Source organism: Xylocopa sonorina, chromosome 1 (genome assembly GCF_050948175.1).
Source record: "Xylocopa sonorina isolate GNS202 chromosome 1, iyXylSono1_principal, whole genome shotgun sequence".
Lineage (NCBI taxonomy): Eukaryota > Metazoa > Arthropoda > Insecta > Hymenoptera > Apidae > Xylocopa > Xylocopa sonorina.
In genome coordinates this window covers 20,657,619-20,670,662 of record NC_135193.1, presented here as the reverse complement: position 1 = coordinate 20,670,662, position 13,044 = coordinate 20,657,619, and the positions used below count along the sequence as shown (strand labels likewise).

Here is a 13,044-nt window from a genome sequence, read left to right as displayed (position 1 = left end):
GTGTATTCAATCATATTTTTTATTTTTTCTAAAGAAAATTATACTGCCCAAGATAAAATAAAAGAAATATATAGACAAATAAATAAAAGTATTAAATCTAATATTCAAAACATATCTACATGTCCTGTATATTTATACATCGTACACGCAATACATGCGTTTAATTAATGGCATATAAAATACATTTATTTACAATTTCTATGCGAGATTGATAAATATCTCCAAATGTTTTTCAATATCATTATATATAGTGAAAATTGTGTGAAACAAGTAATGCAATTAGATACCTCGATTTACGCAATGGTAAAGCAATATTTTAAATTTCTCTCTGGAGATAACGCGCGCCAGGTTGAGTATACAACAATCGTCCGGGAACGTTAGCACCAGAGGCACTAACATAAGTACCCGGTGGTGGTGGCGGATATGGAGCAGGCGGTGGTTGTGGTGCTCTCACTGGATATCCTGATGTAATTCCACCAGTCTTTGCACCCTGTTCATTAAGTTGATTGTAGAAATAATGTCATATAAATGTCGTAATTTTTATAACAAAAACGTACCTGTGGTGGCTGCTGGATTGGAATGGCTCCGCCATGAACAGTAACATGACTACCTGGTCTCAAATAAAACTTATCTTCTGCATAGGCACCTTTATGGTCCAACGAATGCAAATTTGTAACATACGCTAATAAATGAAAACATTATAAAGATTTTTTTTAATCTGTGCAATTGAAGACTTCAAAGGATGGAGTTCTGTAACATCTTTCTCAAAATTAATTGTTTAAATAAATGAATGCAATATGATAGTAATTTTAATCTAGAGAAAGATTAATCTAGAGAAAAAACTAGAGGAAAATAAGTATTTACTAACTTTTTATCTGTAGTATGCAGCACCTTTATGCTTTAAAGCCTGCAATTTTAAATCAATTTGTATAATTTATAAATTTCAATGTACCTGTTTGATGCGTTGATAGTGTTGCTTTATTGCTGGAAAGATACACAGATTTAGCTGGTTCCGGTTCTCGTGACTGTTGTGAGGTTGGCGCTGAATAACTGTAAACACTTTGACCGGTAGGAGCTGAATAGAAATTCGAGGCGGAATACTGATTATTTTCTGAAAAAAAAGTGCAAAGTAACACAGTTAATAATGAGAAACGTAGAAAGAATTACCAACAATTTTTCAAAAAAAGTTCATGGAAACTAAAAACCGTTTCTTCACTCACTATTCCATAGAACAGCTCGGGAATCACCAGACCTCCTAGCTGCTTCCTCGGATTCTGTAAGGGCAAGTGCAAACATCTAGATTTTGTACCCCTTTTCTTTACATCCATAGTACAACATTATTTGTTATATTTGGTATACTTACTGGAAGGTGGAGGATTATAACTTGGCATTGACGGAGTTGGTTTGTATCCATAACCAGCATGATATGGAGAAGCTGTGGGCGGCGGTGAAGGACTATGCATTCTCCTTAACGGTCCCTAAGTGAAAAAATCTGCTAAGTAATTTATTCTTTTCTGTATAAGTAGGTTCTACTCACAGTTGGCAGGAAATTATGTGGCGGCGCATCAATGATTACTTTATAAAGAGGACTACTGCTTCTTGGCAATGGAAGAAACAATTGCGGATGAACTACTCTAGGACCTGCTACAGGATATCCTACTGCTGTTAAAACTTCGGAGCATACACTGTAGAACAAAAATACTCGATTGTAATGTACTGTTAATACATATCTTATATTTTAAATGGAAATTTTACGGACCTATTCTCTCTGATTAACTGCCTCCTCCTGTTATCGTCTTCATTCAAAACCTTCTTCAATTGCAGAAACAATTGGTGTTTTTCATCTTTCAATTGAGATAGTTCATTTTCCAGATTCGATATCTGTTCTCTAGTTTCTCCCAAGGTCATCACATCTTGCTTCTGTTGACGTTCTCGTTCTTTTCTTTGTCGTTCCTCTTCCGCGTCTGCCTCTTGTTCTATGCATTTACGATTGCAAACAATTAGTACAAAGGTAAATTTCCTGGTACGATTTTTGACAAAAAAAGATTACCTTGTTTCTTGCGCTGTCTTTCCCTTGTTATGTGGGTTTTTAATGCTTGCCACATTTGTTCACTACGTTGAGGGGGACCCATGATTGCAGCTGGCATTTTTCATTAATATTCCCTTAATCTTAAAACGATATAAATCCGGTATACACGGTGTATGGATAATTCATTACCGTGACTGTGTGTCAAAATAAATTTCTTTTATACATGATTACAGACAATACAAATAATTGCTCACAAATAACATATATCATAGGCATAAGAGTGTATGAGATTTCCGCGTTACTTTGTCACCAATCTGAAAGTTAATCTAACCTAACATTTTGATTCCAATAAAATGTTCTTGTCAGAAAGGAAACGAGCATTCACGCCCGGAATATCGTTGTCTCTTAGATCAACTACCGCACCATGCGGCTATTTCTAACAAAACGTAGGGATCTACCTCATTCGATTCCACTCTAGTATATTCCATTCAGAACCTGTTTGGTAAGGATCTAAGGACTTATTATCTTTTTGTTTAATGAATTATTTATATTTTCCTTTCTTATGCGTACGGTTAAGTAATTTTATTATAGAATCACAATTTCTGAGAATGTAATATAATGCGAAAGAGTTTAAATATGTTAGTAAATGTTCGAGAGGATTGAAGAGGGCTCTAGCACGTAACGAAAAGTATATCGAGTTAATCCTACCTTCATATGTTTTATCTGTGCTCCAAATAAAACATTTTGGGAACATTTATGGAGTGTTATGATTTTGTACTTTTGCTTCTTTACTGAATGAAATCGTTCAGGCATGTTTGCGCTATGAAATATTTTTTTACATTAATTTTTTAATCCGAATAAGGTTTTCACTAAAAGTTAACGGTGATAGTATAAAAAAAATATATATCATATTGTATTTTTTTGTTTGCAGCACATTGTAATTGTAAGAAGTTTTAAGATTTTGAAGAGAAATATACTTGTAAGACAGTAAGACAGCAAGAAAAGAGGATGGCACACTACAAGGGAGCAGCCAGCGAAGCTGGCAGAGCGATGCAGCTGATGAAGAAGAGAGAAATCGCACAACAAGAAATAGAACTGAGGAAAAAGAAGATAGAGGATGACCTAAAGATTCATAACATAGAAAATAAGTTTGCAACTCATTATAATGCTGTCGAGCAGCAATTAAAAACATCTACTATCGGTTTGGTCACTTTAAACGAGATGAAAGCAAAACAGGAAAATATAGTAAAAGAACGTGAAAGGAAATTGGCGCAAAAGGAACGTGAGAAGGAACAAGAGAAAGAGAGGGCTCTTGCGGCCAAGCAAGCTGAGAAAAATAAACAGAAAAAACAAATCCAAGCTTTGTCCTTTAATTTAGATGAAGACGAGGGAGAGCTTTCCGAAGAGGAGGTAGAATCAAAATCTGAGAAAATAAAAGATGATGATGATGGCGAACCGGTGATAAAAAAGATAAAGAAAAATCCAGATGTGGATACAAGTTTTCTGCCAGATAGAGAAAGAGAAGAGGAAGAAAATAGATTGAGGGAGGAATTAAGGCAAGAGTGGGCTAAAAAACAAAATGCATTGAAAGAAGAAGAGATTGAAATCACTTTCAGTTATTGGGATGGTTCTGGGCACAGAAGAAGTGTTATTATGAAAAAAGGTATAGGTTTAATAATTATCATAGTTATATTATATTTTTCTACTTTGTTGGAAGAATAATTTTATACTAATTGTTATTAGTTCCCACTGTTATTAGGTAATTCCATCTATCAGCTTCTCCAAAGGTGTCTAGAAGTATTAAGACGCGAGTTCAGTGAACTTAAAACAGTCATGGCTGATCAGTTAATGTACGTCAAGGAAGATCTGATCTTGCCACATCACTATACATTCTATGATTTTATCGTAACAAAGGTGAATTTAATATTTCAAAAGACATTGTACTTTATATAAAATTCTGTTATAAGATTAAAAATTGCTCATTGATCTTTATTTTAGGCACGTGGAAAGAGTGGACCACTTTTTACGTTTGACGTTCACGATGACATTCGTGTTATGCATGATGCTTCCGTTGAAACAGAAGAATCTCATGCTGGAAAAGTTTTACTTAGGTATGAAAGACTTTAACATAAATGTTTCCATACTCTTATATATGTTTTCCTGTAAAGTATTAAATATATATATGATTTCAGATCTTGGTACGAAAGAAATAAACATATATTTCCTGCTAGCAGGTGGGAACCTTTTGACCCAACAAAAAGTTATGATAAATATACAGTATCGGATAAAAATAGAAAAAAAGATAAAATTTAATGAAAAATAAATAATATAGAAAATAATTGTACAAACAATTAGTTATGCATTACACATATTGTGTTCAATAAGAGAAAATTGTTCTTTCAGAGCAATTTCAATGTTGTTACGAGTATTACATATGCAGAAACTAATATATATAATTATATAGTCAATTAGAATTTATAATATTCTGTTTTCTTAATTATATAGCAAAGATAGGAATTACGTAAAGTATAATGTGTATATGAGGAGTGTGAGGGTGTGCGAATATTGTTTATTTTGTATATTTTGAGTAATGCAAAAAAATTTCATAAAACTATTTTCTAAAAAGATACTTCATAAGTGTAAATAATATATTTTAAGCTTATAATAATCCAAATTAATTTTATTCATAAACATAATAACATTGTCTTACATTCAGTACTCTTTCTTAAATAAGTTGTAATGAGAAAGATATGGAGTCAATTATGCAAATTAAAAAAAAATTATCTATTTCGCGTGTCTAATTTATCTTCAGCAACATTTATAATTATCAGTGCATCTATGATTTAAGCTTCTTTTATCATTTCATCTACAACAGCATTATAAACATTCTTCAAATTTTTTTTACTGTTAACACAGTGTCAATTGGAATTGTACCACTTGTATCAGATTCACTATCTAGTTTTTTAGAAGTTTGTACTTCATCGTCCTGTAAATTTTTCTGAAAAATCTATTGTTTTTCTGTTTAAAATAGTTTTTCGATTAAAAAAATATTTATGATATGCATCGCGCCACTAACTTACTTTCTTCTCTACTTCTAATAGCATTTCTTTTATTTCTGTATTCAGGATATATGGATTGTTATCATAATCTGGCGTTGCGATATTTACATTCTCGGTATTATCAATAAACTTCCATTTATTCTTCTCGGTAGGAAATAAAAATCAAGATATATTACTGAAACTTTAATTTTCATAAAGTACGATTATTGATATAGTAGCTTACTTCACCGCCGAGATTTAAAAGATTTATATGATTTCCATTTTGAATTATACGCTGCTTAGAATCATTTGTTTCGATTGATATGCTCAATTCCTCAATATTCTTATGAAATTCTATTTTTGCAATTTTTTGAAATATGTATAACAAGACACATTTTTTAGTGATTATAGAAATATAAATATAATGTGTATATATATATGTATATATTTAAAATATATATTATTTTAAATATTCGATAATAATGTTTTTATTCATTAATAATTATCAAAGTTTCTTTATTTGATATTTTTATTGTCATACCTTGATTAAGCGTCGAATATTTTGGGCACAAGTAAAAAAATTGTCGTGTATTCTCAGCTAATTTGCCGGATTCGGGTGGATTCGACGCTAAAATATTTTCGAGCCGCTTTCGATTTTCATATTGAAAATATAAAGTCTCTTCGATCGCTTTCTGTAGTACCATTTACCGTAATATGAACAAGTTGTTCTCAACTTATGGCAAGAAACAATTTTACCTTTACTTTATCGTTTATTGCACATATAAGATCATCAAGATTATTCATTTCTAGAATTTCTTTTTGTATGCATTCATTATCCGTATCGATATCTGATGTATCAGTATCGTCTTTCCATTCATCGTCGAAAAATTCCTCAATGTTATACAATAACTCTAATTAAGAACAATTTTTTCTATCAAAATTGTACACGTATACATAATGAAAAGCTGTCGAATAAAAGCAAAAAGTGGGTATGTGCAGCAAAAAGAGAGTCAAATGGAATAATGTAAAGAATAATTTCAAACTAAATATAGTTTACGTAAGTACACGTAATACGATGGGAAGTGGTTGCGGGTGCGCGCAATTATCATTTTCAAACCATCAAGCTCTCCGGTAAGAATGCGACAATGATAATACACTCTCACCAATGTGTCAGCATTTGTTCGTTTCTTCCTTAGTATCATTACTCCGATTAGGTAACATAAAACTACCTCTTTTTGCTTTCCATGAGAACGCAACTTCTTCCGTTTGTTCTTCTTCGGCTGAAAAGACGGAGGGGTCTTTTGTGATTGAACTCGCGGACGACTCTACAACGGGAAGACGATCTCTTCTCGGACATTCCATTGGTAATGTACGATTTAAATATTCGGACGAAGTTTCATCAAATTCTGGTACACATTCGGATGCAAATTGATTTTCAGTATCAATGCTGTCCTTGGAGGTATTGATGGACTGCTTCAATCTGATTTTGGTCGCATCGGAAACAGGTGAAGGATTTCGTCGCTCGATATTGTGGCTAGCCGAGAAGGTGGACAGCGATTGATTGCTATTAATTTTATGATGCGATCGTGATTGAGCCTTGCATTCTTCTTCGTCGCTGCTCCCTTCCGTGTATAATTCCTCCCCTGATATCCATAGCTCTTCCTCCTCCTGCGAAGATGTTCAAATTCAAATCATTTAATTAACCACCGTCTCGTTACGTTCATTAATTAATCGTTAACTTTACTTCACCTCCTTTTTGATTCTGGCAAGTTGAGACTGTATCACGGTTTTCGTTGACTGTTCCTGCGACTTTGGATTGCTCGTTGTTTTGTTAGCCATCCTATTACTAAATATAACACGACGCTATATAAATAAATAATTCCGTAGTTTGGTGTATGCGAATATGGTATAGGGGTTGATGAATATATTTAGCATCGAAAATACCATCGATGATTAAAAGGTCGGTTCGAAGGGATTAAATGAGGCATGATAAATGACTTTTTCGGTATGCACACAATAAACAGCGTTGTTTTTTTTCTGCTTCATCAAATGAGTAAAAAATTGTATAACGCTTGGTCTCGATTGCCATTACGAAATAAAAAAAATTTCTTGCGACGGACTGATTGATTTAAATGTATATACGTATCAGGCGCGTCCTTGAACTAGGAAAATCTGGAACGAAGATGAAATAGGTCAAGGCTGCATGTGCACAGTAAACGCGAGTGATGTTTGAATTTATGGTCACTGAAAATCGCAATGATTTCGAATTTAACACGGAAGCGTCCTTTTTGATAACTTATCAATGTTATTGCGATTCAAGGTCATAGATACTAACTTCATATTGAACTGTCATTAATACTTTTTATTTATTTACTTATCTCCAGTGATGTTAACATTAAGAATATTCCTCTCATAATTTTAGTATTCAAATTTATTCAATGAATATAAAGTGCATGTTCAAGTGTAAATTTGCACAGATTATCTATAGTCTGTTTGTAAATATACATTTTTTAATCTATCAATTTTTTTATTAACTTTTTTTTGTACAAACTTGATTATTTAAATGATCGATTCGCGGAGTCTGAAAATATTACCTCGATCTTCCCGTTTTCACGCTTCCTGGTGTCAAATACCGCGGAAAAGGATGAAATTTACGCGGTGATTTCCTGTGTAATTCACGATTATGCAACAGCTCTCAATAGCGACAGGTGTTATCGGGCTGCATTCTTGTAGATTTAGTTTGCTCAATTAATATTTATTAATTTTCAAATGTGTGCTTGTAGGACATTATCGAGCTCACTATTGCGTTGTGTTTATCGCACGGTGCACGTGACGTCTTCGTACGTGTTACTTGTGTTACAAATTGATTCCCGAGAACAAAGCGTTCGCACGTTTCTTTTTTCGTATTTCTGGTTGTGCTATATTAGTAGGTACTTGAAAGCTGTACGAGACACTGCATACTGGCTTTGAAATCGCGACAGTAGCGGCGCCTATGACCAGACACAGCTCGATATATAAATAAACGTATTAGCTCGCTTGCGCGATAGACCATGTGCTTTCCTACTATCACCAAATGCTTTTACCCGTAATTTAGTTAAAAAGGAAGGAAGGAAAATAGGACGCCCACTTCCTCGCAAAAATGATTTCAAAATATCAACGGCTAATATATACGTAAACAAAAGTACTGTTTTATGTTTAACATCCGTCCTTATGGTATACGAATGGTATACCACATAATAGCAATATAATTACAAAATAATACCTCCGAATTTGCGCTTGTTATGATCATGCGATTGTAGGTTTAATACAAGTAGGGTCCATGTATGTAATTTTTTGTGGGAAGTGATCCATAATAATAAATCTCCTCTCGCTAGGTTCACGTAGATTATCTAGAAATCCAAACCAGTAAATTACAAGTCCTGGACCAAATCTGTTCCAATAGCTTAGAAATTGTTCTTTGATATATTTCTGATGTATTTCTGTATTTCCAAATCTTGCTTTAGACTCTATCCAATTGATCACAAAGCCGTTCACTGCAATTGGCACTTCAAGCTTAAAGTCCGGAGTTTTGTCATATCCCCTTGACCTTAACTGCTCCTCGTTAAGAAATGCAAGATTCCGCTCTGCCAAGTAGTTTTGTAATGTTAATTCATACTCTTGACCTACAGAACTGAAAGTTTAATGTGTAAAGACCATGTACCATCGAGGTGTTGTATATTTTGTTTAAGGATACGTACGCTCCGACAGCATCTGCTATAGGTCCATACAGATTATCGTACAGTATGCACTGCAAAATATTATGCATTTACTAATGAAACAAGTATTTTATAAGTAAAACAATTATCAATTAAATTATTACCAAATACACTTCATATGCAAGATCCTTGTCCTGTATCAATGTGGTATCCTTAAATAACTTTGTAACTTCAGTTCGAGAAACTGAAAGTATATTTATTCTTTAGAATTTTCAAGAACAACTTTATATTGTTGTACTGTAATACTTTATATTATTATATACAAATTACCATTAGACTCGTCCTTTCCACAGTGTTTCTCAAGGACATTTCTCGCTAACAGTGCAGGTGCCGCGCCAATATCTTTCGCCATTTTCAATAAGATTCCAACAGGTTCTCCATTCTGTACCGCTTCTATATAGCTATCATTAAAATTGTTTAATAACATTAATAATATTGATTCTTTGATTCAGAAGATGAAACTAATCTAGAGTATGCTTACGTATCGTAGTAGTTCTTGTTGTTACCAAACAACTTACTGTGATTTACTTTCATTTTATGCTGTATTTCCAGAGATAATATACTGCTTAGTGTATTTACTGGAATGCTGAAAATACAACGAGAATAAATATCCTTTACATTTTAACGAGTAATTGTATTACGATTAGTTTCGGCCAAAGTAATCTTACTCGCTATACTTCTCCTTCAGCACCTCTTTACAATCCTTCGACAAGCCTCGAAATTTTCGAATTGTCATTACTATATCATTGTACAATTCTAACTTCATCTTTTACTGTTATCTTTTCCCAAGTCTGATGATTTAATTCTTTCAATTAATTTCTCTCATGATTTCGACGGAAAAGTTGTTTATAGTTTTCGTTAACGCCGTTCTAGAAATGTCAACAACCGATGCATCGGTCAACAGTTAGTCGGCTAACTATAGGCGCGTACAAAATTATCCACTTAAGACGGAACTCGCGCTCGCGAGAATTCACATGGATTAATCGCATTACCACTGCTGCAATCGTACGTTGCATCGCCCTCTCTGAAACGTTGCCAGAAACGTAGACATCGGTAAGTAAACACTTTTTCTTGTTACCGTAAACAGAGGATAATTTTCTTGTTATCATAGGTATTTTTCAATGTGAAACGGTGTGGATTTGTGCAATTGTATTGCGCAATTCTTATATTTAGCGGTTGGTATCAAAGGCAAGGTATATACCGATTCAGCGCAAAATGATTCGATTTAAAAGTAGTAGTAGTCGCCGGTCTAAACTTTTGTAAGTATCATGCCGTTTTTGTATCGATGAGATTCCGTGGAGTTACATATACATAAACGTAGAGGTTGGAGGATCAACTAAGGGCTACTTTCACTTTGTACGAGAATAACAGTAGAATAATTATAAGGAATTTCTAGTTTCGTTGCTTTCTTTCGTTTCTGGTGAATTCTCTTCGTTGTACGTGCAGAGTATTTGTTTTTATCTGGAAAAACTTCAAACTGGAAGAATTAAATAGTCTTCACACTGGACTAGGATGGAATTGTCGTTGTGTGCAGGGAAATATAAGCTTATTTACATTTAGTATTTGAGTAGAATTTATTCAGCGATTAATTTTATATATTAGTTTTTTTGTAATTATGAGTAAAAGTAAGATATCGATAAAGAAATTCACTACGCAGCCAGAAAAGCCTGTGGTTGACAATGTCGAAGAAGGTAATTAATAATTTATTTAAGTACAGATTTAGTTTTGTGCGCGAGTTCTATTGTAGCATTAAAAGCAGTGATTTTCATCTGTGTAGCGAGAAATAAAATAAACATGGTTAATTCTTAGCAGTAACATTTTAGGTTACTATTTTAAATAAGTGAAAAGAATGTTTTATCAGATTGCAAATGCTCAAGTTTATGCGTACTGAAGCATTGATCGACACAAACTTTATGTTGTAGCCCAAAAGATCATGAAGACAGATATAGAAAATGATTCTCTTCACCATTCTTATGATGTACTTGTTTCTGGCCATAGTACACCACTTCAAAAAAGGGATTCTCTAATTGAGATGGAAGATTCACCCGAGTTAGATTATCGGTGTAGTCCTATTTCGATGTTGACACAGGAAGGCGGTAACGAAATTGGTTGGGACTGGCAAGTTACTAATAATAAGAATTCAAATGAGAAACCTAAAATGACAAATATTAATAATGAAACACCAAAGCGAACCAAGCAGTTGCAAAAAAAACGAAGCTCAAATTCCCCTTTATTACAAAAGCCACTTAAAAGAAAACAAGTGAAAATGGAAAATATAGAAAGTATCGGAAAGTTTTCAGCTATGTTGAAAGCTTTGGATGAAAAGATGAAGAGTATACAACAGAATTGTAACAATCGTGCTGTCAAGAATGAAATCGATTCAGTGTGTGAAGATGAGAATAAATTGATGATAGAATCGAATAATGAAGAAGTTGTTGTTAATAATTACAAATCAAAAGTAGATTCTATTACTGTTAATAGTAATGACGAGAAAGATGCAAATTATGAAGATTTATTTGATGATTCAATTGATGATTCAATGGTGAAATGTAGTCAAGAAATTGAAGAAAAGTTGAATTTATGTTCAACCAAGAGAAACGATATAATGGAGTTGTCTACACTAAGCGAGGAAAAAGAATCATCTTCTATATCGGAAAGAGAGTTCAATTTGTTAACATCAGTTAATTCGAACCAATCATCAAAAAGTTCTAATATCTCTAAAACTTCTTCAACCAATACAAGCGGGCATTTAAGAACATATTCAAATAATTCACTTAAAACAAACTCAATTGTTAATGTTTTGCCTTCGTATTCAAAGCTTTTTAATGATAATGTTATAGATCTAACAGATACAAAGCAATCGTTACAAGACATTTCAGACTTTCCAGATGATTCTTTTGATGATTGTTTAGCAACTTTTATGGAAGACGACAAACTATCGGAATATGATTTTTGTTCTTCAAATTTAAACCATACAAATCATTCTAAGAATGTTCGCAAACAAGCTGTTCCTAGTACAATAAATGATAAGAAGATATCAAATAGTTCTTTTTCAAAATCAACAGCTCATAATAGTAGATCTAGCAATTGTGGAAATTCTAGGCTTATTACAAATAATTTAGTGAAACCTGTAACTGATAAAGAAATAGTATTAAACTCTTTTCCCAATAAAAGTGATTCAGAAAATAAGAAATTCTTTAAATCAAAGAGTTTATCAGATCAATCCTTTTGTCATAGAAATTTTCATTCACGTACTAATGTCACAACTTCATTAAATTCAGTTAAGCCATCAGTAAGTACTACATTTCCTGCAACAAGTGGTCAAAATTCAACTAAAAACAATCATTCTTCATTAATTAATGGTTTGGGAAATACACATACACTTAACAGATTAGAAGAAAAAGAAGGAAATTGTATCGTGAAATACAAATCAACTAGCAATTTATGTAGCACAAGAGAAGTGAAAGAATTTCAGCCTATGCGTTGTACTCCTGAAGAAATAGAACGAAAGCGATTAGAAGCCAAGTTGAGGCTAGAAGCAAAACGAAAGTTACATCAAACAAATAAACAGACAATCATTGTCCCATCGCAAGTTACAGTAAAAACGTCTGTGAAAAGGTGATACATTATTCTTTGATTATACGAGTCGATGAAATTATCTTCAAATGTACTATGTTTTTTTATTTACCAACTACTGTGCTTATTCACATATTTTTGTGATTTTGATGAACGCTATATAAAAATTCAAATTCTAGTATTCTTAATAGTCTCCAAAATATTCTTCAGAAATTAGTACTATATATTTAAATGTATCATCTTTGTATTAAAATATTGTAAATATATTTGATGTTGATGTTTAAACATATTTATTTGGTTCTAATGTGTATTCTAACATGTACCAGTGTTGTGCCTTAATTAAGCATAGGAAATTAGAATGAATATCGAACCGTTTCGTAAATTTTTATTATAATAATTTTATTTCACTTATATACCATAATTTAATGTATCACGCATTGCTACTTATTACTACTGGATTGTACAGAACAAGCAAACTTTCCAATATTAGCAGTAATAAATTCGTAACATTAAAAAGATCTATTACTTTAGCTTTATGGAATCAAGATTCCTACAGAGACAACTCGATTACATTAATTAAATAAATTACTATTATCAAATCAGATTTAACGATGTCTGACTATATGCGGGTTACGACTACTTAAAG

General features: G+C 32.7%; 4 protein-coding genes across 4 annotated transcripts; 2 read left to right on the top strand and 2 right to left on the bottom strand.

The window, feature by feature from the left end:
- Window positions 1-83: 83 nt before the first annotated feature.
- On the bottom strand, window positions 84-2,339 carry LOC143426553 (uncharacterized). The gene is made up of 8 exons (XM_076900127.1): window positions 2,051-2,339; window positions 1,760-1,976; window positions 1,538-1,685; window positions 1,364-1,478; window positions 1,221-1,274; window positions 953-1,111; window positions 558-682; window positions 84-490 (listed from the first exon to the last, which is right to left on the bottom strand). The coding sequence occupies exons 1-8, from the start codon at window positions 2,145-2,147 to the stop codon at window positions 317-319; spliced, it is 1,089 nt and encodes a 362-aa protein (XP_076756242.1). The 5' UTR covers window positions 2,148-2,339; the 3' UTR covers window positions 84-316.
- Window positions 2,340-2,971: 632 nt separating this feature from the next.
- Window positions 2,972-4,590, top strand: LOC143427946 (protein FAM50 homolog). Its single transcript, XM_076902475.1, has 4 exons — window positions 2,972-3,692; window positions 3,789-3,943; window positions 4,028-4,140; window positions 4,222-4,590. Exons 1-4 carry the CDS (start codon window positions 3,038-3,040, stop codon window positions 4,340-4,342), a joined length of 1,044 nt encoding a protein of 347 aa, XP_076758590.1. The 5' UTR covers window positions 2,972-3,037; the 3' UTR covers window positions 4,343-4,590.
- A 2,126-nt stretch (window positions 4,591-6,716) lies between these two features.
- On the bottom strand, window positions 6,717-9,696 carry LOC143427953 (CDAN1-interacting nuclease 1). The gene is made up of 8 exons (XM_076902487.1): window positions 9,491-9,696; window positions 9,304-9,408; window positions 9,093-9,223; window positions 8,927-9,006; window positions 8,805-8,854; window positions 8,330-8,737; window positions 6,817-6,913; window positions 6,717-6,735 (listed from the first exon to the last, which is right to left on the bottom strand). Exons 1-6 carry the CDS (start codon window positions 9,586-9,588, stop codon window positions 8,353-8,355), a joined length of 849 nt encoding a protein of 282 aa, XP_076758602.1. The 5' UTR covers window positions 9,589-9,696; the 3' UTR covers window positions 6,717-6,735; window positions 6,817-6,913; window positions 8,330-8,352.
- A 1,022-nt stretch (window positions 9,697-10,718) lies between these two features.
- LOC143429699 (uncharacterized) lies at window positions 10,719-12,444 on the top strand. The gene has a single exon (XM_076905423.1). The coding sequence runs from the start codon at window positions 10,756-10,758 to the stop codon at window positions 12,442-12,444; it is 1,689 nt and encodes a 562-aa protein (XP_076761538.1). The 5' UTR covers window positions 10,719-10,755.
- The last annotated feature ends 600 nt before the right edge of the window (window positions 12,445-13,044 follow it).

Bases quoted from the DNA above. Each gene is read 5' to 3' on its own strand.
- LOC143427953 (XM_076902487.1), bottom strand. From the start codon at position 9,588: ATGAAGTTAGAATTGTACAATGATATAGTAATGACAATTCGAAAATTT. The intron at 9,007-9,092 runs GTAATTTGTATA...ATATACTTTCAG, and splicing joins TGGAAAGGACGAGTCTAATG to TTTCTCGAACTGAAGTTACA. The intron at 8,855-8,926 runs GTAATAATTTAA...AATATTTTGCAG, and splicing joins TTGCATATGAAGTGTATTTG to TGCATACTGTACGATAATCT.
- LOC143426553 (XM_076900127.1), bottom strand. From the start codon at position 2,147: ATGCCAGCTGCAATCATGGGTCCCCCTCAACGTAGTGAACAAATGTGG. The intron at 1,686-1,759 runs GTCCGTAAAATT...TTTGTTCTACAG, and splicing joins CAGTTAATCAGAGAGAATAG to TGTATGCTCCGAAGTTTTAA. The intron at 491-557 runs GTACGTTTTTGT...CTTAATGAACAG, and splicing joins CAATCCAGCAGCCACCACAG to GGTGCAAAGACTGGTGGAAT.
- LOC143429699 (XM_076905423.1), top strand. From the start codon at position 10,756: ATGAAGACAGATATAGAAAATGATTCTCTTCACCATTCTTATGATGTA.
- LOC143427946 (XM_076902475.1), top strand. From the start codon at position 3,038: ATGGCACACTACAAGGGAGCAGCCAGCGAAGCTGGCAGAGCGATGCAG. The intron at 3,944-4,027 runs GTGAATTTAATA...TCTTTATTTTAG, and splicing joins ATGATTTTATCGTAACAAAG to GCACGTGGAAAGAGTGGACC. The intron at 4,141-4,221 runs GTATGAAAGACT...ATATGATTTCAG, and splicing joins GCTGGAAAAGTTTTACTTAG to ATCTTGGTACGAAAGAAATA.